This window comes from Humulus lupulus, chromosome 9, assembly GCF_963169125.1.
Source record: "Humulus lupulus chromosome 9, drHumLupu1.1, whole genome shotgun sequence".
NCBI lineage: Eukaryota > Viridiplantae > Streptophyta > Magnoliopsida > Rosales > Cannabaceae > Humulus > Humulus lupulus.
In genome coordinates this window covers 7,003,941-7,027,123 of record NC_084801.1, presented here as the reverse complement: position 1 = coordinate 7,027,123, position 23,183 = coordinate 7,003,941, and the positions used below count along the sequence as shown (strand labels likewise).

At 36.7% G+C, this 23,183-nt stretch overlaps 4 protein-coding genes and 1 long non-coding RNA gene across 5 annotated transcripts; 2 read left to right on the top strand and 3 right to left on the bottom strand.

The window, feature by feature from the left end:
- The first annotated feature begins 6,451 nt into the window (after positions 1-6,451).
- On the top strand, positions 6,452-7,399 carry LOC133799362 (uncharacterized). Its single transcript, XM_062237385.1, has one exon. The coding sequence runs from the start codon at positions 6,452-6,454 to the stop codon at positions 7,397-7,399; it is 948 nt and encodes a 315-aa protein (XP_062093369.1).
- A 622-nt stretch (positions 7,400-8,021) lies between these two features.
- LOC133801731 (uncharacterized) lies at positions 8,022-8,878 on the bottom strand. Its single transcript, XM_062239989.1, has 2 exons — positions 8,385-8,878; positions 8,022-8,288 (listed from the first exon to the last, which is right to left on the bottom strand). The coding sequence occupies exons 1-2, from the start codon at positions 8,861-8,863 to the stop codon at positions 8,147-8,149; spliced, it is 621 nt and encodes a 206-aa protein (XP_062095973.1). The 5' UTR covers positions 8,864-8,878; the 3' UTR covers positions 8,022-8,146.
- Positions 8,879-8,947: 69 nt separating this feature from the next.
- Positions 8,948-11,707, bottom strand: LOC133799360 (uncharacterized). Its single transcript, XM_062237384.1, has 3 exons — positions 11,640-11,707; positions 9,782-10,636; positions 8,948-9,703 (listed from the first exon to the last, which is right to left on the bottom strand). Exons 2-3 carry the CDS (start codon positions 10,634-10,636, stop codon positions 8,948-8,950), a joined length of 1,611 nt encoding a protein of 536 aa, XP_062093368.1. The 5' UTR covers positions 11,640-11,707.
- Positions 11,708-14,225: 2,518 nt separating this feature from the next.
- On the bottom strand, positions 14,226-15,808 carry LOC133801841 (uncharacterized). The gene is made up of 3 exons (XR_009877016.1): positions 15,720-15,808; positions 15,575-15,636; positions 14,226-14,277 (listed from the first exon to the last, which is right to left on the bottom strand). It is a non-coding gene; the product is annotated as an uncharacterized LOC133801841 (long non-coding RNA).
- LOC133801840 (disease resistance protein RPM1-like) lies at positions 15,646-19,404 on the top strand. Its single transcript, XM_062240075.1, has 2 exons — positions 15,646-18,502; positions 19,124-19,404. The coding sequence occupies exon 1, from the start codon at positions 15,721-15,723 to the stop codon at positions 18,496-18,498; it is 2,778 nt and encodes a 925-aa protein (XP_062096059.1). The 5' UTR covers positions 15,646-15,720; the 3' UTR covers positions 18,499-18,502; positions 19,124-19,404.
- Positions 19,405-23,183: the final 3,779 nt, after the last annotated feature.

Sequence of the window (23,183 nt, the reverse complement as noted above, 5' to 3'; positions counted from 1 at the left end):
TATAAACCTTGTAAGATCACTGTGGGGACTAACCCTACCCATTCTGTTGATGAAACAGTGATTCCCATTGAAAAAAGGATAAGCATTAAGCTTTTAATGACCCTTATGCGTCAGAAGTCCGAACGGGGCAATGCGGGATTGTTCTTAATTAAGAGGTCACCTATGTGAGAGAGAAGTGGGGCCGTTTCAAAGGAGAATTGTGGGGGCTAAATTCTCTAAAACCTCTCGCAGAACCGGCGGATGTTCATGGCCAAAATGAACATAATCATGAGAACCGATATGATACCAGGAAGATATATGTGTGAGATATATCATCATTTACATCAATAGCAGACAGTTCAAGGACATCGCGTCCACTGATCAGCTAGTAAGGTAAATATATTTTCACAAGGGAAGGTTCAAAGGTAACACCCACCTATCCTATGCAGGTATCTACCGTAGAATTCTATCACCGTGTTGAGTCAAGTCGAGTCTTGTCAATTCATTGTGAGTCTTTTCTCTGTGTATTCCTTATCGTTGATCAATTTCATTCATGTGGGGGATTGTTGGAAAAATTATATTTTATATATAATAAATAGCCAATTTAGGCTAATGTGTGAATGGGAAATTGATGCCTTAAATTTGGTCCATTGATAGCTGCTAATAAATGCAAATTTGGTCAAGGATGTAATCACCGTAATAATGGTGAATATTCTGATCGATATCAGAAATTATGGTAAAGATTGTGATTGATCAATATAACTAATTTTGTGGGATTTTTGGCATTAATTCCCTTGTGTCCACACTTGGTATTCCACCCCATATGAAGCCTATAAAAGGAGGCTTCACTTTTCATTCTAGACACACCAACAAAAAGAGTCACTTACTAAAAAGCTCTCTTGTCTTCTTCTTCTTTGTTTTTCGTAAGTTTTAAGGTGATAGAGTGAAGGTATCAATCCGAGTTCGCTGGAGTAGTGAAAGTGGTGTATTCCTCTACTCGTTAGTCGTTGTATCCTGGGAAGTGGTTGCTCACGTATCCTCTAACACCAATCAGGTAGAGGGGGCAAATCTGCTTTAAGGAAAACGTGTTTTGCGTGCCTCGGCTTTCTTTTCACTTATCAGTTTTATAATTTATTATTTTGTATTTATTTTTCCTGTTCTTCAATTAATAATATATTATTATGTTTGTTAATTTTCTCCATTCTCTTTATTTAAATTTCTAACACTTGGTTTTGGCAGTTCAACAAAGGGAAGTTGTGACCATGTAGAGTTTGGTAAATCAGCTTGTTTCTCAGGTTCACGAGTGTTTAAGAACCCAGATTTAAATGGATATTCTAACTCATTAAAAACAACATGTCAAGAAATGTACACCCTACCAGTTGAGCTCAAACATTTATACCACTTAAAAGACTAACTAAACCCGAGATTTACACACTTTAATGAGTGAAATTGGAATTTATGAGTTTGGTAGGATCTCGTACAAGGAAAACAAGTTGAACCAAATGTTTTAATGTTTAAATAATCTAGTTTCTTTGAATATAGAGTCTCATAAGGTGACTTATTATTAAGAACTGGTGATGGGAGCCTATTTATGAGATAAACGGCTGTTTGGAAGGCATCTAGCCAAAATTATAGAGGCATCTGTGCTTGAGCTAAGAGTGTCAATCCCATTTCAACTATGTGCCTATGTTTTCTCTCGACCCTACCATTTTGTGTTAAGGCATTTTGTGTTGAGGTGTGAGGGCATGAGTGTTGAAAATTTATACCACTTTCCTTGACAAGGTTTTCAAATGATTGAAATTCTCCTCCCCAATTTGATCTGTTCTAAGAGTTTTTATTCTTTTCTCAAATTGGTTTTCAGCAAGGATTTTGAATTGAATAAAAGCATTTAGAGCTTCTGATTTTGTTCTTAATGGGTATAACCAAGTGTGCCTAGAGTAGTCATCAACAAAGTGGATATAAAAGTTGTAATTAGTGTTGGATGCAATGGGTGCTGGTCCCCATAGATCAGAATGTATTAGTTCTAATACCCTTGTGGCTCGACTGTTAGATGCTTTAAAAGGTAGTGCATGTGATTTCCCTAGTTGACAAGCATCACAGAATGTTTGTTCTTCATTAAAAGATGTTTTTACATTAGCTAAGGCTAGAACTTGGTTTAGGACTCTACTAGATGGGTGTCCCAACCTTCTATGCCATACATCTTTCTTAGAGACTCTAGACTCTTCAGTCACAGACTGATTTACATTCCCTTTTGATTGAAAAGAAACTACAGTCTGCCTTTGTGGAAAATAGACAGATTTTAGACTCGGTCTTGGTGGCAAACGAGGCGGTGGAGGAATATAGAAGCAAAGGACTAAGTGGTATAGTTTTCAAAATAGACTTTGAGAAAGCTTATGACATGGTGCTAGCAAAGAAAAGATTTGGTCATAATTGGAGGAAGTGGATAAAAGGTTGTGTATCCTCAACATCCTTCTCTATATTTATAAATGGAAGACCGAGAAGAAAGATCTTTGGGGAAAGGGGGCTAAGGCAAGGGGACCCGTTATCACCTCTTTTATTCATTTTGCTAGTGGATGTACTTGGTAGGATGGTAGACAAAGCTATTGACTCCTCTTTGTATAATGGTTTTCTTGTGGGGAGGGAAAAGGTATAGGTAAGTCATCTACAATTTGCAGATGATACGATATTCTTCATTAAAGACAAAGGTTCAGTCCAAAAGTTACTTGATATTCTAAGGACTTTCTGTTCTGCATCCGGGATGAAAATCAACATGAGTAAAAGTCAAATATTGGGTCTGAACATGGTGGAGGAGGTGGTTGATTCTTTGGCGAGGTCGGTAGGGTGTGAAGTGGGTCAGTGGCCCTTGAAGTATTTAGGGCTGCCTTTGGGGGGGAATCCTAATAAACAAGCGTTCTGGGAACCGGTTGTAGCAAAATTTGCGAAAAGATTAGATGGTTGGAGGGGCGCGTACTTGTCTCGAGGGGGTAGACTAACTATTATTCAATCTGTGTTATCATCCCTACCAACTTACTTCCTTTCATTGTTTAGAGCACCCAAATCTGTGATCATCGCCCTTGAAAAGATGAAGAGGGATTTCCTTTGGGAAGGGGGTGATCTGGGTGGGGGTGAGCATCTGGTGGCTTGGGAAAAGGTGTGTAAACCTCTTTTTCTAGGAGGGCTAGGTATTGGGCAATTGGAAGCAAGAAATAAGGCTTTTTTGATGAAGTGGCTGTGGCGATTCCCGTTGGAAGACAAGACCCTTTGGTATAAGGTGATAAAAAGTAGGTATGGGAGAGCTGATAACTTCTGGGATACGAAAAGAGGGGATTCTCTGTCGTTTAGAGGACCATGGAAGAGTATTGCGGCAATGTATGATGCATTCCTGACTAGGGTCCGCTTCAAGGTTGGTAAGGGGAATAGAATCAGATTTTGGGAGGATGCTTGGGTGGGAGATGAAGCCTTTATGAGACTATTTCCTGATCTTATGCAGATCTCTAATGGGAGACAAAAGAGTGTAAAAGAAATGGCGGGTGGGGGAGAAGGCTTCTCAAGATCTAACTCTGGATGGGACTTTCAGTTCCGAAGATAATTGAGAGAGTGGGAGGCCCCCCATTTAGTAGGTCTGCTTCAGCTTCTTGAACAGAATCCAATTCTTGATGTGGTGGATGACTCTAGAATTTGGTCTCCTGGGACTAATGATATTTTCTCTTGTAAAAGTGCCTTTCAAAGTTTAGTCTCATACCAGTATAATTCACTAGGAAATTGGGCTAAGTTGTTGTGGAAAGGTTGCGCTCCATCTAGAATCAAAGTGTTTGGTTGGCTGTTAGCTTTGCAAAAAGTAAACGTTCAGGAGGTAATGCAAAAGAGAAGGCATTTCCAGGTGTTGTCTCCAGGCTGGTGTGTCTGCTGCAAGAATGCTGATGAATCTCTGTCACACCTATTTCTTGAGTGTCCTTTTAGCCAAGGTCTATGGAATAGATTACTGAGAGAATTTGGTTTAAGCTGGTGCATGCCAAAGAAATGTGCTGAGCTCTTGTCTTGCAAGATAGTTGGGGGGAAGAGGTCTGCTAGTTTATGGACAGCTACAGTATTGGCTATCCTTTGGGCAATATGGCTAGAAAGGAATGGCAGAATTTTTGACAATATAGAAAAGAAGAGTGTAGAGGTGTGGGATAAAGTTAAATTTTGGGTTGCAACATGGGTCTATAGGACAAAATACTTTAAAGATTTTTCATTTCAAGATCTCCATAGAGACTGGGGCTATATTTTATCCTACGAAATTGACCATGATTAGAATCTGATCTGATTTATAACTGGGTAACTCCATGAATTAACCCTTTTTCACCATATATTTATAACCATAACCCCTCATTAATGTTTCTCACATTAATGACCTTATAGGCACTTAAAAAGACATCAATACCCTTCAATAGATATTAAGTTGTTCTCTCTTTTATTTGTCTTGCACGTACCTAGCAGCCATGGAAATGATCTACTCTCACAAAATATAGCAAACACATATTCTCTCTCAAATCATCAAATCTCAAAGGTCATCACCATTTTTTCGCACCAAGATTTAGAAAGTGACGTTATCTCCCACATCTCTTTTCTTCTCACCCAAGTTGAAGAAGATTAAATAAAAATCATCTCCCAAACTTGAAGAAGATTGAACATTTGATTTGATAATGAGTAAGTATTTATTTATTTATAGGTTATGGGTGTCTTGTGTAATAGTTTAAATAGAATTTTGGAACTACTATACACTAAAAAATTTGTGAAAAGAGATAATTTTATGTTGAGATGACGAATTTTCGAATGATTTTCGCGATTTAAGTCACTGTGTTCACACTTTGTTCACACATTATTCACACTTTGTTCACACTTGGTTCACATTTTCGCAATTTTGGTCACTGCGTTCACACTTTGTTCACACATTATTCACACTTTGTTCACACATGATTCATACTTGGTTCAGACTTGGTTCACGAGTACTTAACACATGATTCACATGTGGTTCACACATGATTCACACTTGGTTCACACATAATTCACACTGGGTTCACACACAGTTCACACATTGTTCACACACGTTTCACACTTGGTTCACACATGCTTCACACATGCTTGCTTCACACATTTATTTCTTATTTCTTTTGGCTAGTTTTACCTAATAACCTTTGGATTTCGAACATTTTGTCATATGTTATGCAGGTCAAACACATATAAATATTGTGGTGTTATATAATGGATCGTGGGAACAAGTTTTGAATGAAGGTTGGTCATTTAGTGCTAAACAAAGCAAGGGTATGAAGGTGCCAAAGACTATCACTTACAATAGTCTTGTTGATCAATTGTATACTTTAATCGGAGCTGACAAGTCTCATATTGATCTTGACTTAAATGTAATCTATCATTTTGGAAGTAAATGTATCCCTCCATCTTTAATTAGTAATGATGAAGATGTTGCTTTTTTTCTTGATGAGATAGGAACATCTATCAATCATCGGACACCCCTATGTGTGTCTACTATAGAGAAGAGAAGTAATGATCCTTTGGTTACTAAAACACGTGAGTTGTATACTATTCCTCCAGTTGAAACCAAAGTGAATGATGCTTTTTGCATTGATGGCAATGAAGACAGTTGCGATGATGATAATAATGATGCAGATGGCAATGAAGAGAGTTGTGATGGTGATAATAATGATGCAGATGGCAATGAAGACAGTTGTGATGATGATAATAATGATGCATTAAGCTCAGATGATAATGAAAATATTGATAGGTCTACCTGCAATGATGTACTTGTGAAGCATAATTTACAACAGTCAACCTCCAATGAAGTATTGAAGAGCCATGATTCCTCAAATAATAGAGGTCGTAAAGTAAGACAGGTTGGCGAAGATAATCTATGGAGTACTCCACTTTTGTTGAATCAAGGGGAAAAAGGCTCTACTTCAGCCTCAACAGCTCAATTACTGACATCTTCTTCGAGTATCAATTCGTGGGAAATAAAAGAGGGTCAAATATTTGAGAACAAGCAAGAGTTGAAGATGAAACTCCATCTTTATGCATTAAAGAAAAACTTTGAGTTTAAAGTAAAGAAGTCTGCGAAAAATATATGGTGTACAGTATGTGTTGATGATAAATGCAAATGGAGGTTGAGGGCTACAAAATTGGTTAATTCCAATATGTTCGAGGTTCGTAAATTTTTCGGTGAACACACATGCTCATTGGATGTTCGACATAAAGATCACCGTCAGGCATCCCCATGGCTTATTGGACATGTCATAAGGAGAAAATTTGAGGGTGATGATGTTAATTACAAGCCAAGGTCAATTGTAAAAGATATGAGTTTATCATATGGAGTTCATATGAGCTATGCTAAAGCTTGGAGGTGTCGAGAGCATGCATTGGCTTACATAAGAGGTACACCAGAATCATCATTTCAGAAACTTCCCTCATTCTATACATGATGGAGCAAAAAAATCCTGGAACTGTTACTCATTTGCAGATGGACAATGAAGGTAGGTTCAAATATTGCTTCATGGCCTTAGGTGTTTCTATAATGAGGTTTAAAACATATATTCGCCCAGTTATATGTGTAGATGGAACCTTCTTGACTACTCGGTGTGGAGGTACTTTGTTATGTGCCATGGGACAAGATGCTAACAAGCAAATATATCCAATTGCATTTTCAGTAGTTGACTCAGAGAATAATGACTCATGGTTGTATTTTCTACTGAGGTTGAAGGAAGCGATTGGTGAAGTGGAGAATCTAGTATTCGTGTCTGATAGACATACTAGTATAGCAAGTGCCTTGACTAAAAATTTTCCTGAGGCACACCACGGTGCTTGTATACATCATGTTAGCATGAATATCCGTGCGAAGTTCAAAACTGACCATTGCCATGAAGAATTCTTCCTTGCAACGAAAGCTTATAGAAAGCGAGAGTTTTTACGCCATTTTGAGAAGATTAAATTCAAAGATCTTGCAATTGCTCAATACTTAGAGAATCAAGTGGGTTTTGAAAAGTGGGCTCGTTCTTTCTTTCCTGGTCATCGATATAATTTAATGACTACAGGTATTGCCGAAAGCTGGAACAATGTCATTGCTGAGGCACGTGGGTGGCCAATTACTTGTCTCATGGAATTTATGAGGCACACTTTACAAAAATGGTTTTTCGAGCGTCGAACTCCAGCATCAGCGGCTACAAGTCCTCTTCCCACAGAAGTGGAAGCTGATTTGCGAAAGTTAGCAGACAAGTCCACTACCTCGTTCTCTTTTCCGTCTAGTCAGTATGAAATAACAGTATTGGATGGTGATCTTGATGGAGATGTTGACCTGAGGAGGAAAACATGTAGTTGTAGAAGATTTGATTTGACAGGTCTTCCTTGTGAACACGCTCTAGCTGGTGCTTGAGATCGTGGCATTAGTCCATATAGTTTATGCTCCAGATTCTACACAGTTGAAGCGTGGTTGTCATCCTATGGTGGATCTGTATATACGCTGGGTAATGAAGAATCTTGGGTGATACCAAATGACATAGGAAGTATGATGATAGCTCCTCCTTTAGTGAAGCAGAAGGCTGGTCGTCCAAAGAAGAAACGACGTTTATCAAAGGGTGAGAAGAATAGCAAACAACATAGATGTAGTAGATGTGGTGTCCTGGGCCACAACCGAGTGACGTGCACCACTGTTTGTCCCCCGCCGTCTAGACATGCTTAGTTTGTACTTTTATTGTTTTACTTTGTACTCTTCAATTGCGGAATTTGAATTTTTAGATTGGTTCAGTAATACGACTTTTTGTGTTAAAGTTTGTTGTTTCGGACACACCTAATTCATATTCACACATAATTCACACCTAATTCACACATTATTCACACATATTTCACACGCGGTTCACACATAATTCACACATAATTCACACCTGGTTCACACCTAGTTCACACATAGTTCAATCCCGGTTCACACATATTTCAATCCTGATTCACACTTAATTCACACCCAATTCACACATAACTTAATAAGATAAAAGTGACAAAGATTTATCCATTCCACTATTAAGATGAAATAAACGAAGTCATTCAATACCATTTAATGAGATGAAGTTGACATAGTTTCTTCATACATTCAAAAGTAAGATACATATATTTAAATAAAAGACAACTATGGTTGTAAGTTATGGTAAAACAAATCTACACAAGTCTTTTTTCTAAAGAAATCCATGTTGTCGTCATTCACTTCGGATAGCGGTTTTTTGGCTAGCAAGTACTCCAGATGTTTGATGACATATACCCCACAATCGCCACTGCAAAGGAAATAAAGTTTTTTAATTATTGGAAGACCATATTGATTATTGGAAGACCAAAGTCTTTTAATATAAATATGGCTAACAGAGTTATACCTAGTTTTGGTCTGTGGCACTTTTTCTGTGCCAAGTCTTGTGAACTCAAAACGCACTTTCTGTGCTTGTAGTTGGACATCTTTCCTATGGCTTAACAGCCCACTGGATTGAATTAGAAATGGTAGCATTTTTCCCCATCTGCTCATTTTATTCTCAAACTCCTTGTTGGAGACCACAGTGATATCAGAGTCATAAGCTTTTATAAGACAGTTTGTCAATGATATCTCTAACAACACCCAATGTGTCCCAGAAAAATTAATTGGGGTAAACACTTCGTCAATGTCTTTCCAACTCCTTTTGAAATTGTTATCATCACCTACCAAGTAATCAAGCACTTCTTGTGGCCAAATGTAGCTTGATTTGATTTTCTTCTTGTTGAATTGTTCCCAATGTGGTTCGAAGAACTGTTGGAACATAGAATCCACGATGGTGAATCTTTCGGAGTAAGTCTTCTTGTAAGTGTACACTCGTTCTTTCATCAACCCTAAAGCTGCATCAATGTGTTGCATGCAAAATATTATAAGTATATATACATTCAAATTATATATATTTTTAAAAAAAAATTATTTCAGTAGTCTTACCAGTCCATCCAGCCATGTACGTGGTGTAAGTAGCTGAATAAACCATTTTGCAGTGCACGAACCAGCCAAGAGAGAAATAGGCTTATCATTCTTTTTTAAACCAATTACCCATTTCTTAAAACGTCTCATTTGCTTTTCGTCATATGGCTGTAGGGGATTAATTTCACAAGGATCAGTTACAATTGTCTTTGCTTTCTTTTTCTTCTTAGTTGGATCAGTAAACTCGGAACCAAAAATTCTTTTCGTTGGAACCCTCCTTCTCTTGAATTCCACCCCAGCCATATCTCCAGGAGATACCACCTTATAGCTAGGACTATCTTCTCCAACAACGTGCTCCATAATAAATGTACGGTGTGGTGAAGCAAGATGCTCATCTGATAATGAATCCTCAGAATCACTACCTTTACGTTGCGAGAGCACTAATTCAATTAGATAATCCAACTTCTCCTCCATTCTTTGTTGGTTACTTTTCAAAGTGTCAATATCAGCTAACAACTTTTCATGGTGGGTGTTAATTGGAGTTGGTATCTCTTTCTTGTCTTGCTCGTGACGATGCCCATCTGCTACATCGGGCTTTGTGGGAGATTCCTCACGTTCTTCCCTTTCAAACTCCAATTCCACATCATCGTCTACAAAGCTAATAACACGTCCCATGAGTAGTTCATCTGGTCCTTGAATAATAGAGTCATGAAATTCTTTCTCTTCGGGTCTTGGATTGAGCGTGGCCTTCACAAGATTCTGCAACAAAATAATAAATTAATAAAGTATAAACATTACTTATAAATCACAAACTCAAATAAAATCTTAACGACTTACACTTTTTTTCTTAAATACACCTTCAATATCTTTCTCTTTCAGCATTTTATGCGCTGACCAGCTAAGCATTCTTGGAAAGGTCAGGGGTTGTTGATCAGCAAATGCAGAGAACTTTGTGAAAATTTCATAGGCCCAATATTGCAGAGCAATGGCATAACCATAAATTGTGTACTGAGGTGCTGGTCTTTTTCTCTTTTGCTCAACATTCTTCAAGTATTTATTCCTTAGCCTTTCCATATCTTTTGCCAAGCCGAATAATGTCTTCTCGTACGATAATCTCCCCCAAGGATAGTTGAAGAAGTCATCTTCATTTTCCACGATGGAAAGGACATCAATAAAGCATTTCTTCTTTGGTTCACTAGGTAATAAAAGAGAGTCTACCAAAAAACATAGACCTAATTTCCATACGTCTTCTTTCACATCGCACCTTTTGAATCCATCTTCCAACTCTTCAGAAGACAAACATTCTTTATTGTTCAAGTATGTCTGGAGAAGTCTTTTACTCTTGGTCATTTCTTTATACTTTTCCTGATCCGGAGAAATTCCACAATTCAATCCAGTGATCAAACCAAATTCACTAATTCCAAACCTTGTATTCTGACCACAAATATTAAAATTCAAGCAGTATTCGTTCTTTCCTCTACCAACAACTCTCCTAAGCAGTAACTGGTGAATAATAACTCCAGAATATTGTAGAGGCGGAGCTAAGAAGAATTGCTTGAATGGTGACTGTTTCGCTCGTTCCAACAAGTCAAATGTCGTGAACTTCGCTATTATTGTACTCATAATGCTCCCTCCCCTATACGCAGCCTTTGCTGGATAATGCCTTTCAGTAGGAAGCATGAGGAGTGACATCTGAAAAGGTAAATTAAATAAGCGCTTAATACATAACTCAGATATATTCACACTTTCTTCACATACGGTTCACACATTATTTACACATGGTTCACGCATAGCTCACCCAAATTCACACCAACCTCACATAATTCACACACAGTTCACACACAGTTCACACATATTTCCTCAAAAGTTCCCAAAATACAGTCCCATTCCTCATTCTAGTCAACCTTTTCTTGGTTATATTAAAGAAATATATGTATATATATATTCATGATTTCAGCCGAGGCCATACCATAATACATATCACTTAGAAATTATTTCAACACTTCAAAATAAGACAGTACAATTTGATATTGACAGTATGTACAAGTTTCTCATCATACTCTTGCCTCACTACAAGGAAATAAGTCTAATAATGGCTTATTATAATCAAGAAAAGGTTCAAGAATCACTTTTAATAGTGTTAGTTAGTGTAGTTTCCTTTTATAATTCACACATTATTCACCATAAGTTCAAAACATGGTTCACACACCATTCACACCAAATTCACACATAGTTCACACATCATTCTCACATTGTTCACCATAATTTCGGAACATGGTTCGCACATCGTTCACACACTATTCACACCAAATTCACACACTATTCACACTAAAATCACACATGGTTCACACCAACTTCACTTCATACATGGTTCACACCACAATCACACATGGTTCACACCAATTTCACACATTGTTCACACTGAAATTACATATGGTTCACAACAACTTCACTTCACACATGGTTCACACTAAATTTACACCACAATCACACATGGTTCACACCAATTTCACACATTGTTCACACTGAAATTACATATGGTTCACAATAACTTCACTTCACACCAAATTCACACTAAATTCACTCCTTATTTCCCAATTAAAACATGCCTCAAGTAGTTAGAAATGTAACCAAAGTACAAATTCAAAATAAACAAAGGAGTCATAATAACAACAAGGGATCCCAACAACAATACCTTGGGCTAGGGTATCGGGCTTGCAAGGGGAGTGTGGGCTCTTAGGTGTTGTAAACCTTTGGCTCCGGCGATGTGGGCTCCGGCGACGTAGGCTCGACGATATGGCTGAAATGTGGGTGGGTTCGGCGTCGAGACCAAGCGGAGGGGATGGGTTCGTGGGTTCGGGACCAAGAGTGTAAAAGGGGCTGGTGGCTGTGGAGATGATGACGTAAGTGGGAGGAGGGACGAGGTGGGTGCTGGCCGGAGTACCACCGCAGCTTCGACGAGAATAAATCTAGGTTTGGGAGGGAGGGTTTTCAATGGACGGGAAGGGGGAAGGGGAAGAAACCAGAGTTTTATTTGGGTTGTTTAACAAAAGGGGTAATTTTGTCTTAAAGGGTTAAAAATGTGAAAAACTTTAACTAAGGGTTAGAGTTATAAATATAGGGCTAAATAAGGTTAGTTTGTGGAGTTACCCGTCTCTAATGAAATTGGGGTCAATCATTGATTGACCTTGTCTCTTTTTCAAAAAAAAAAAAAAAAAAAAGAAACTACAGTAAAAGGACTTGACACATGCTGATATTTTGACCGAAAACATGTACTCCCATTAGCTGATTTTAGTCTGTATAATCCATCATATTCTGATTTTTGAGACAAATTACCCACATTCGAGGTTGTATGATTGCTTGCTCCACTATCCATAAACCATGCATCATTGTCGATTACTTCTGGTGATGCCGTAAAAGCCGAGTGATTTCCTTTGTGTTGATTTTGAGCTCCATTTGTTGCTGACCATAACTCTGACCTCTGCCCATAGCTGGGATATTTTGTGGCTATGTTTGCTGTTGGACTTGGTGGTGGTGCTACAACTTTGTTTGCTGCATTTATGGCCTGTGGTCGCTCGAGTTTGCTATCAAAACTCAGCAAAATGTCTTGTAATTCCTGCCAGGAAGTGCTAGATCTAGCTTCACCTTGAACCACTATAGTTAGATAATCAGAATCCAGTCCCGATAAAACATTAGCCACAAGTTGTGACTCAGGATAAGGGTCCCCAGCCAGTTCTAAAACATCAGCTCAGCCAGTCCCCATTACTTCCGTCGCAATCGTCTCTGTCATGGAGCTGTAAAGCCAGCCCATCAGCAGCTGGTCTGTGCCATTTATGAACTCGTCAAGTCTGTGACCTCTAATAATGGTAGATACCATTGTTTTCCAAAGTGTGTAATTCAAAGTATTAAAGAAAGGGCTGAGTAAAATGGTCGTTGACATGTGTTAAATTGGTAGCATTCTGTACTGTACTGTCTGTGCCCGGTGCTACTGGAGTATTGGCTGGAGCTGAGTTGTTGGTGGCCTGTGCTGCTGTTGTAGCAGGTGGAGGAGTGTTGGCTCTGGTACCAAGAAAGAAAAGCAGTATAATATGTAAGAGTATTTGGTAAAAACTCAGCTCAAGTCTGAAGCTGAGAAATTCAGTTCTATTTATAATTAAAATAAGTTGGTTACAGAGAATTCTAGAGCAAGCATGCTCTATACACGTAAGGCATAACAATAGGAATAATAATAATAGACTAATATAAAAAAAACCATTTCTAACAACCACTTTTCTATAAACGTGTGACTTGGATAGTGGATGAATACTCCAGCGGTTGACTAAGACTCAGCAGAGAACATCAAATCTTCACAATCATCACATTGTCTCTTTAAGTTTTCAATGTAGGAATGTTGTCTTAACATCCTGCTGTTCTAACTCCAACTCAAATTGATTCTCATAGTTCTTCATAATGACATGCTATATATTTTAGTACAAGTTCAATAAACAAGTTCAACTCAAGTTCATAATGAAGAAGGTTACTCTGTTTCATTCAAAAACTCTTTTCAGCAACTACTTTATACCCAGATGAGTTTTTTAGTTGTTTCAGCAACTACTAAGTTTCTTGTATCCTTTTCTGTTCTGCTTTTGACCTTACTATTCTCAGCATCAATTCTAGTTTGAGTGGCACATATAATGATACAAGGGCCACCATCAAAATGTTCTGTCATATCCAAAACTTTAGAATCCTTCCATGCACAGTTTACTTCAAGGCATCTATTTCAGCTTTTTCATTGCTGGCCTCAAGTCGTTCAAATTCTTCCTCAAGCTCTCTAAAATTCACTTGCCCTGCAAAATATTTATGTACTTTTAAGCAAATTAAACTACATGAACCAGTAGCATATATTACAGTTAAGAGCTCATTCACTTCAGCAACACATAACAGATAAACACCAGCTGAAGCTAATTTCTGTAGCTTATTATAGAACTTAATCATTTTAAATTGAACTAAAGCATAGAGATTTTTTTTGCCATCTTGTGCATGGAAAGATGTTTGCTATTAGGTGTGCTGCTATGCCGTTAATTTGTACTTTGTATGAAGAGCATATTATTTCCAAACATGTTGATACACAATTATATACTCCTGCTTTTTTTTAATTGAGAATTATATAATACTGTTAATAGTATCTTTAGTAGATGAATAATTGACTTCTGAAAAGACCAAGAAAATCAAACATTTCAAGGCAGTAACAGTCATGGTGAATAAACAAATTAAGATAAAATTTTGCATCATAAACTTACCTCATTGCAGTCCCATTTTTCTTCTAGTTTCTCACCCGAAATGACACATTTGAACTGGGCAAGTCATGAATTGAACATGTTAAAAACTTGGCAGAGCACAAAAGCTAGCATTGAGAACCACTGTACTGTACTTTAATGTATTGGTGTACAGCAGACTGAGTTAATGAGAGTTGATACATTTATTCAACCAACAAAGTGAATATTTCAAGTAAGAGTAAAAAGTAATGGGACAAAGTAAAAGTAAAAATGGTAAGAAAGCAAAATCAGAAAAATCTTGCTGTGTTTTGTTCTCCACAATAAACTTGCCTCAACTTGCCCTCCTTTGAAATAATACAACAAATCTGTAACCCTGAAATCTAAAAGCTCTATTTGTTGTACGTAATGTATGAGGAGGATTCATGATAGCTTAACTTATATGTAAAGGACATGACCCAATTGGCAACATGTTGGCTTTGTCTGATTGCTTAGGCAGCAAGCAAGTCCATACTGCATATTATGGAAAGAAGAGAATCCATGCATGGAATATTTTCAGTATTTGGTCAGTAAAGAAGAAAGAAAGACATGTGGTTTTCGCATACTAAAGACAAAGCTGAGATCTCAACTTCAAGAGCAGAACAAGCAAAAGATGGGCTGTCAAGATTGTAGTCTTCTAAATCAAACATCTTTGTCAAAATGGCAAGAGCATTCAAATCCCAGGAATCAGCGTTAGAAACAAATACATCTAACTAAGTATACCAACAGAAATACCCAACTTAACTAACTTCTCTTACAATACATATAACTCTGAGCTTTAACAACATTGTAAACGAGTCTCTCTCTCGCTACTTAGTTTCTTCTTCCAAACCAAACAGAAGCTTTGGCTCAGACCGTAGATGGTCTGAGCCAAGTGGTAAGAGCATGCAAGTCCCAGGAACCAGGGTCAGAAAGATTTAATAGGACAATTGGTGCTACCGAGTATAGACTCTTTTGATGAAGTAAACTCTTTTGAGTTCTGATATCCCTTTGAGTTTTATAGACTCTTTTGATGAATCTTGTTGCTGTTTCATTCTAATTGATGCAATATAGACTACTAGATTTCTTGTTTTCTTTTCTGATGGGCTTATTCTTTCTTTGGTTTTTGTAAGGATTAATTATATCTTCAAATATAATACTCCAACTCCACTAGGACGAGAATATTTTTATTTATAAAATGGAGTTGGTCATGGTCATGCAATTTACAGTTGTCTTACACAATAATACACACCATTAATTCATTCCTAAACCCAATGATATTATATATATATATTTTTATATATTAATGATGTTATATAGGACAACTCCCCTATATTTATATATTATCTCATAGACTCACCAACCGAGCTTCAGACTCCAACGTCGTCTCTCGTAGACTCAAAAGTCTTCGTTTCTTTGTGCCTATAGAAATATCAGAAAACAGGCAAGGAGATTGAGGTTCCAAAATAAAAAGCAAAACAACCGATTAATAGATCGAAACAAACCATGGCAGAGAGTGTGGTGAGTTTTCTACTGGAGAAGCTTTCGTCCTTGTTGGAAGATGAGGTGAAACTCGTGAGTAGCTTTCGAAGTGAAGTTGTTTTCGTGAAAAATGAGTTGGATCGTATGAGAGCTTTCTTGCGATCTGCTGATGCTACGGAAGATCACGATGAAGAAATCAAAATGTGGGTTAAGCAAGTTAGAGAGGTTGCCTACGATGCAGAAGACATCATTGATGATTTCTTGTATAGATTTGAGCATACCAAGCGACATGGATTCTATGGTTATTTGTGTAACATGGCTCGCGGGATCAAGAACTTGAAAGCTCGCCGTCGAATTGCCTCCCAATTGCAGAGTATCAAATGCAGAGTTACTGATATTTCTGAGGGGCGCCAGAGATATGGTTACAAACTGAGTAGTACGGAGATCGGGTCGAGTTCGGGAACTAAACCTTGCTACTATTCTGAGGTTAGAAGTGATGTACGGCTGCAGGAAGAAGATCAACTAGTGGGCATTGAGTCAGACAAGCAACATCTTTTGAGTTTTCTTGTGGAGGGTACCTCTCAACTACGAGTGGCTGCAGTGGTCGGAATGGGAGGGCTGGGCAAAACCACTCTGGTGAGTTTAGTTTATAATGATTCACAAGTAAAGAATCATTTTCATCAACTTCAAGCCTGGGTCACTGTTTCACAATCGTTCAAGCTAGATGAAGTTCTGAGACAAATTATCCAGCAATTTTTCAAAGCTATGAATCTGCCACTACCTGATGAAGTTGAGAAGTCCACAGACACCCACTTCCTAAAGACTGTCATTGTTGATGTTCTTAGTGACAAAAGATATTTGGTTGTATTGGATGACATATGGGATGTGGATGTATGGGAAGCAGTCAAAGTTGCATTTCGGAGCAACAACAATGGTAGCCGAGTAATGATCACAACTCGTATTGCAGATGTGGCCTCTTCCTCTACCAAAGATGTTGGAGGTGAGATCATAACCTTAGATCCTTTATCTTCTGAAGATTCTTGGACTCTATTTTGTGCAAAAGCCTTTCAAGGTAATGCATGTCCAGCTCATTTGGAGGAAACTTCAAGAGACATCCTTAAAAGATGTGAGGGATTGCCTCTTGCCATTGTTGCAATAGGAAGCATGCTGGCCACAAAGGACATCAACAGAGTAGATGAATGGGAGATTGTTTGTCGTTCTCTGCAGGCTGAATTACAAGGCAATACAAAACTGAAAGGCATGCAAGCCATACTTTCACTTAGTTTCAATGATTTGCCTTACCACTTGAAGCATTGCTTCATGTATCTAAGTTTATTCCCTGAGGATTACTCGATTAAACGCAATGTCTTGATTCGATTGTGGATTGCTGAAGGTTTCATAGAAGAAATTGAAGGAAGAACATTAGAAGAAGTGGCAAATGGTTGTTTCAACGAGCTTCTTAACAGAAGCTTGGCCCAAGTAAATGATAGATATGATGATGGAAGAGTTAAAAGTTGTCGAGTGCACGATATTTTAAGGGAAACTATGCTTCTAAAATCTAAAGATCAAGGCTTTGTAGCAATTACTAATAAAGAGAGCAGTAAAAGGCTTCCAAAAAGAGTTCGACGACTATCTGTGCATGCAGGAACAAATATAGATGCATTTGGGGACAACCAACTATCTCAACTGCGCTCTTTGTTCTTTTTCACCAAAGAAAAAGATATCTGGAATAAATTCATGTCTTCATTTTCTGACCAGGGGTCAAGACTTCTCATGGTGTTGGATTGTAAGTGTGCACCTACGATTACATTTCCACGGAGTATCACAAAGCTATACCATTTGCGATACCTATGTCTAAGAGATACCGCTGTAAGTTCAATTCCACCCTCTATTGCGAATCTTCGACACCTTGAAACGTTAGACCTCAAAAGGACTCTTGTACGAGAGCTACCCAGTGAGATTTTACGATTACAGTGTTTGCGACATTTATTAGTTTATGATTATTCAACAAAGCAAGGTTTTAAGGCTTTAAAAGGAATGGAATCCCTTTCATCTTTGAGAAAACTCTCCTATGTCGAGGCAAAATTGGGTGAACCTGAGCTTATGGTATCCGTAGGAAGGCTAACACAATTGACGATGTTGGGCATCCTAGAGCTTGGAGCTGAGCATGGAGATGCACTATTCTCTTCAATTCGTGAATTAAAGCTCCTTCGTTCATTAAGGTTGGATTCAAGAATAGAGGATGAACCCCTTAGTTTCCAATTTAAATCCTTCTCGTCTCTTCGATTGCTCCAGAGATTATATATATGTGGTCGTGTGGAGAAGTCACTAGAAGGACTACAAAACCTTACAAACTTGTCTAAATTATTTCTGATTGGTAGTAGGTTGCAAGTAGATCCGCTGGAGTCATTACAAGATTTGCCCAATCTAGTATCACTCTGGTTTGAAGAAAGAGCTTATGATGGGGAGTCACTATGTTTTAAAGCTGGGAGTTTCTTAATGCTCAGAGAACTCCGTATTTCAGAATTTGAGAACTTAAGAAGGGTGACTGTGGAAGACTTAGCATTGTCTCATCTTGAGTTTATGATTTTGACGAGTTGCAAATTACTAAAGGAAATACCGTCAGGAATTGAACGCCTAAGAAACCTCCAACAACTTCAATTGTTTAATATGGCTGCAGAATTGACAACAACTGTATATCGTGGAAGTCAACATGATCACTACTCAAAAGTAATGCACATTCCACGTGTTTTCATCGGCCAGTGGAGTCCTGAAAGCGGATATGTTGGTGATTGGATTTAGAGATGTAAGTTTCATTCTTCTTCTTCTGAAAACTAATGAGCTTTTTTATTTAATTATTTATTTATTTATTTTATTCTCTGGTTTGTAAATTATATTTCGAAATTCAATCACAAGAAAAATTATTTATATTAGATTATTATGATTTTTATATTCAACCTTTTGAAATTGAATATCACCTCCTATGACATAGATATTCTTGAATTTTAGCTAAAAGAGACATTGAGCATCAAAATAAATAACTGAGACCATTTTAATTTTACATAGGTGTTAAAGATGTGAGTTCGTGATGAGAAGTGGACAAGGATCAAAACAGATTAAGTTGACTTTTAATTGATGAATGTTTAATTCAACGATACTTACTAAATGTTTTTGAAGAAGTTAGGTTTGATGTGAAAAAAGTGTGAGGTGAATTTCTTCATAGACCAAAATATGATATAATTTCATGGTTGGTTTCATTATATTTTGGCTGTTATCTTGTTTTTCAAGGACTTTTCAATTCTATTGTGCTAAGAACAAAGATGACATTCTATTTGATAAAACTAGTTATCTTTTTCTTTAATTAATTGGATTCATGTTCTATTGTTGGGGCATAATCAAGTTGTTGATTGGGAGACTCACCTTACAGGATGGGCTAAAAGTTGTTTGGAATGGTGTTGAGGAGTACAAGAAGGAGGTGGATAAGATTGGAAGACACTTTTGGTATTTGAAGTTTCAAGAGATAATTCTGCTTAGTTGAGAGAGATTCTGTAATGTCAAATATCATGTGTAGACATTTGTTGTAATGAACTCTTTTGAGTTCTGATATTTCTTTGAGTGTAATGCTTTGGTTTAGTTTTGGAAGTTGCTTGACAATACCCAGATGGATTTTTCAGTTGTTTCATTTTAATTGATTGCTGACTTTCTTGATTTCTTTCTTGTTCTGCTTTTTCTTTCTGTGGTTTGTGTTAAGGTAATTTTAACTTGTTACATGCAATTCTATTCTTTTTTTTTTTTTTTTCATATATAATATATAAATTGATATTCTAAGTGAACAGATTTTTCATTACTTTGGTAAAGTGCTCTCTTCAAATTCTTCTTCAAGCTCTGTCAGATTAGCTTGCCCTTGCCCATGCAAAATATTTATGCTCTTTTAACACAACATTACATATTCATAATGACATGCGATATATATTAGTACAAGCTCAATAAACAATGACGGGAAACCAAAGAGGAAAAATTGAACAGAAATAAGAATTTGAGAAAAGGCCAACTTTATAATGACAAACCAATATTCATTTTTGATACAATATTATCTTTCACTTGTTCCATACACTGAATAATGCCATATGGTACTACAAAATAACACAAGTCGCCACAGTTTGGCATGCACATAATGATAAACCTAATTTGCTTCAAAAGGGTCCAAAGTTGAGTTGACTCACTCAACACCTTCTTCCCTCTGACTGAATCGTTAGTTGCTTCTGCCAAAGGGGAAGAAGTTTCCCTTCAAAGAAAAGCTCATCTGCAGTTATCATGGTGGTGTGCCTTACTTTGATGATGATGATTATCTGCATTGTTCATATACGGCTTATAAATATAAAAGCTGCTTAGTGGCCAGAGTTTAGGAACTTTTCCAAACCAAACATTTTATCAAAATGGCACTTTTCCAAGCCAAACATTTATCAAAGTTAGAATTATATAACAAAAGACTTAACAAAGTTAACCTTGCTTGTCATAACAGAAATATCTAACTTAACTACCTTCTCTTACAATATAGCTTTATAAACATTGCTCTCTCTCTTCTTGTCTATTATACCCATCTATATGTAGATTTGTCTAACTTGTTTATTAGTTGTAATTTAGTCTGGTTTTGCTCATTTTGATATTCATTTTAATATTTGATTAATGTTTCACATAACAGTGTTTCTTTGTTTCTCTAAGAAGTAGTCTTTTTATTCTAGCTCCTCCAAATGATCACAGAAAACATTATTGGAGAACATAAATTAAAGCAATAATCTCCATATATAGACAGAACCAAACAAGTACTGACTTGAAATCAAAAAGAAAGATTAAGAAACTTTTTTAACATGAATGAATCACCAACCAACTATCACTATAATAAAGTGATCTTAATTTGTCTTAATAAATAAGGAGTCCCAAATGCCAAGACAGAGCTCATGATCAGTTCCAAGGCATAAAACGACATCACTCAAGCTCTTTGAAGAAGGTTACTCTGTGTCGTTCCAAGATAGAAACAAATAATATGCATTCAAAAACTCTTTTCAGCAACCACTGTTGAGGCATAGGGAAGTTGTTGATTGAGCTTATAACAATTGGGAGGCACAAACCTTTTGATGCTGAGGAGGAAGAAGAAATTGTACAAGAGTTTGACATGTTCTTGAAGGAAGATCTGTCTTTGGAGTGATTTTGAGTTATCCGAATCTGTCTCCCTTGAGATAAAAGCTGCTCAAAATGGTGTTGAGGAGTGCAAGGAGGAGATAGTTCTGTTTTGTTGGCAAATATCATGTGTAGACATCTGATGTAATAAACTCTTTGTAGTTCTGATATTATTCCTTTGATTTTGTTACTTTATGAAAGTTGACTTTGACTATACCCAGATGAGTTTTTTAGTTGTTTCATTCTAATTAATTCAAAATGGACTACTAAGTTTCTTGTATCCTTTTCTGTTCTGCTTTTGACCTTACTATTCTCAGCATCAATTCTAGTTTGAGTGGCACATATAATGATACAAGGGCCACCATCAAAATGTTCTGTCATATCCGAAACTTTAGAATCCTTCCATGCACAGTTTACTTCAAGGCATCTATTTCAGCTTTTTCATTGCTGGCTATCATCGTGTCTTGGACTTTGCCTCAAGTCGTTCAAAGATGTTTCAAGTGAATAGGATTTTCATTTTTTCTCAAATTCTTCCTCAAGCTCTCTGGTAAATTCACTTGCCCTGCAAAATATTTATGCACTTTTAAGCAAATTAAACTACATGAACCAGTAGCATATATTACAGTTAAGAGCTCATTCACTTTCAGCAACACATAACAGATAACACCAGCTGAAGCTAATTTCTGTAGCTTATTATAGAACTTAATCATTTTAAATTGAACTAAAGCATAGAGATTTTTTATGCCATCTTGTGCATGGAAAGATGTTTGCTATGAAAGCTTTATTAGGTGTGCTGCTATGCCGTTAATTTGTACTTTGTATGAAGAGCATATTATTTCCAAACATGTTGATACACAATTATATACTCCTGCTTTTTTTTTTAATTGAGAATTATATACTCCTGTTAATAGTATCTTTAGTAGATGAATAATTGACTTCTGAAAAGACCAAGAAAATCAAACATTTCAAGGCAGTAACAGTCATGGTGAATAAACAAATTAAGATAAAATGTTGCATCATAAACTTACCTCATTGCAGTCCTATTTTCCTTCTAGTTTCTCACCCAAAATGACACATTTGAACTGGGCAAGTCATGAATTGAACATGTTAAAAACTTGGCAGAGCACAAAAGCTAGCATTGAGAACCACTGTACTGTACTGTAATGTATTGGTGTACAGCAGACTGAGTTAATGAGAGTTGATACATTTATTCAACCAACAAAGTGAATATTTCAAGTAAGAGTAAAAAGTAATGGGACAAAGTAAAAGTAAAAATGGTAAGAAAGCAAAATCAGAAAAATCTTGCTGTGTTTTGTTCTCCACAATAAACTTGCCTCAACTTGCCCTCCTTTGAAATAATACAACAAATCTGTAACCCTGAAATCTAAAAGCTCTATTTGTTGTACGTAATGTATGAGGAGGATTCATGATAGCTTAACTTATATGTAAAGGACATGACCCAATTGGCAACATGTTGGCTTTGTCTGATTGCTTAGGCAGCAAGCAAGTCCATACTGCATATTATGGAAAGAAGAGAATCCATGCATCGAATATTTTCAGTATTTGGTCAGTAAAGAAGAAAGAAAGACATGTGGTTTTCGCATACTAAAGACAAAGCTGAGCTACCGAGTATAGACTCTTTTGATGAAGTAAACTCTTTTGAGTTCTGATATCCCTTTGAGTTTTATAGACTCTTTTGATGAATCTTGTTGTTGTTTCATTCTAATTGATGCAATACAGACTACTAGATTTCTTGTTTTCTTTTCTGTTGGGCTTATTCTTTCTTTGGTTTTTGTAAGGTAAAATATTTGAGTTGCGCATACAATTCATGTTTGAGTTGCATACATAGTATATATTGATACAAGAGTCTCATATAATAAAAAATTGTCATATTTTACTTAAACAAAGTTAACCTTGCTTGGCATAACAGAATTACCTAACTTAACTACTTTCTCTTACAATATATATATATCTCATCTCTCTTTCTGCTTTCTTCTTCTTGTTTATACACATCTATATGCAGATTTGCCAACAGAAAATATTATTGGAGAACATAAATTAAAGCAATAATCTCCATATATAGACAGAACCAAATAAGTAGTGATTTTCAATCAAAGAGTAAGATCAAGAAACTTTTCTAACATGATTGAATCACCAACCAACCAGCACTATAATAAAGTGATCTTAATTTATAATAAAGCTATATATAGTTCTTTCTCTAGTTAAATAAATTATATCTTCAAATATAATACTCCACCTCCACTAGGACGAGAATATTTTTATTTATAAAATGGAGTTGGTAATGGTCA

Coding starts and splice junctions, on each gene's coding strand:
- LOC133799360 (XM_062237384.1), bottom strand. CDS start 10,636: ATGTCACTCCTCATGCTTCCTACTGAAAGGCATTATCCAGCAAAGGCT. Junction 9,704..9,781: donor GTGTATTTAAGAAAAAAAGT/GTAAGTCGTTAA, acceptor ATTTTGTTGCAG/AATCTTGTGAAGGCCACGCT.
- LOC133801731 (XM_062239989.1), bottom strand. CDS start 8,863: ATGAAAGAACGAGTGTACACTTACAAGAAGACTTACTCCGAAAGATTC. Junction 8,289..8,384: donor GTGCCACAGACCAAAACTAG/GTATAACTCTGT, acceptor TTTCCTTTGCAG/TGGCGATTGTGGGGTATATG.
- LOC133799362 (XM_062237385.1), top strand. CDS start 6,452: ATGGAGCAAAAAAATCCTGGAACTGTTACTCATTTGCAGATGGACAAT.
- LOC133801840 (XM_062240075.1), top strand. CDS start 15,721: ATGGCAGAGAGTGTGGTGAGTTTTCTACTGGAGAAGCTTTCGTCCTTG.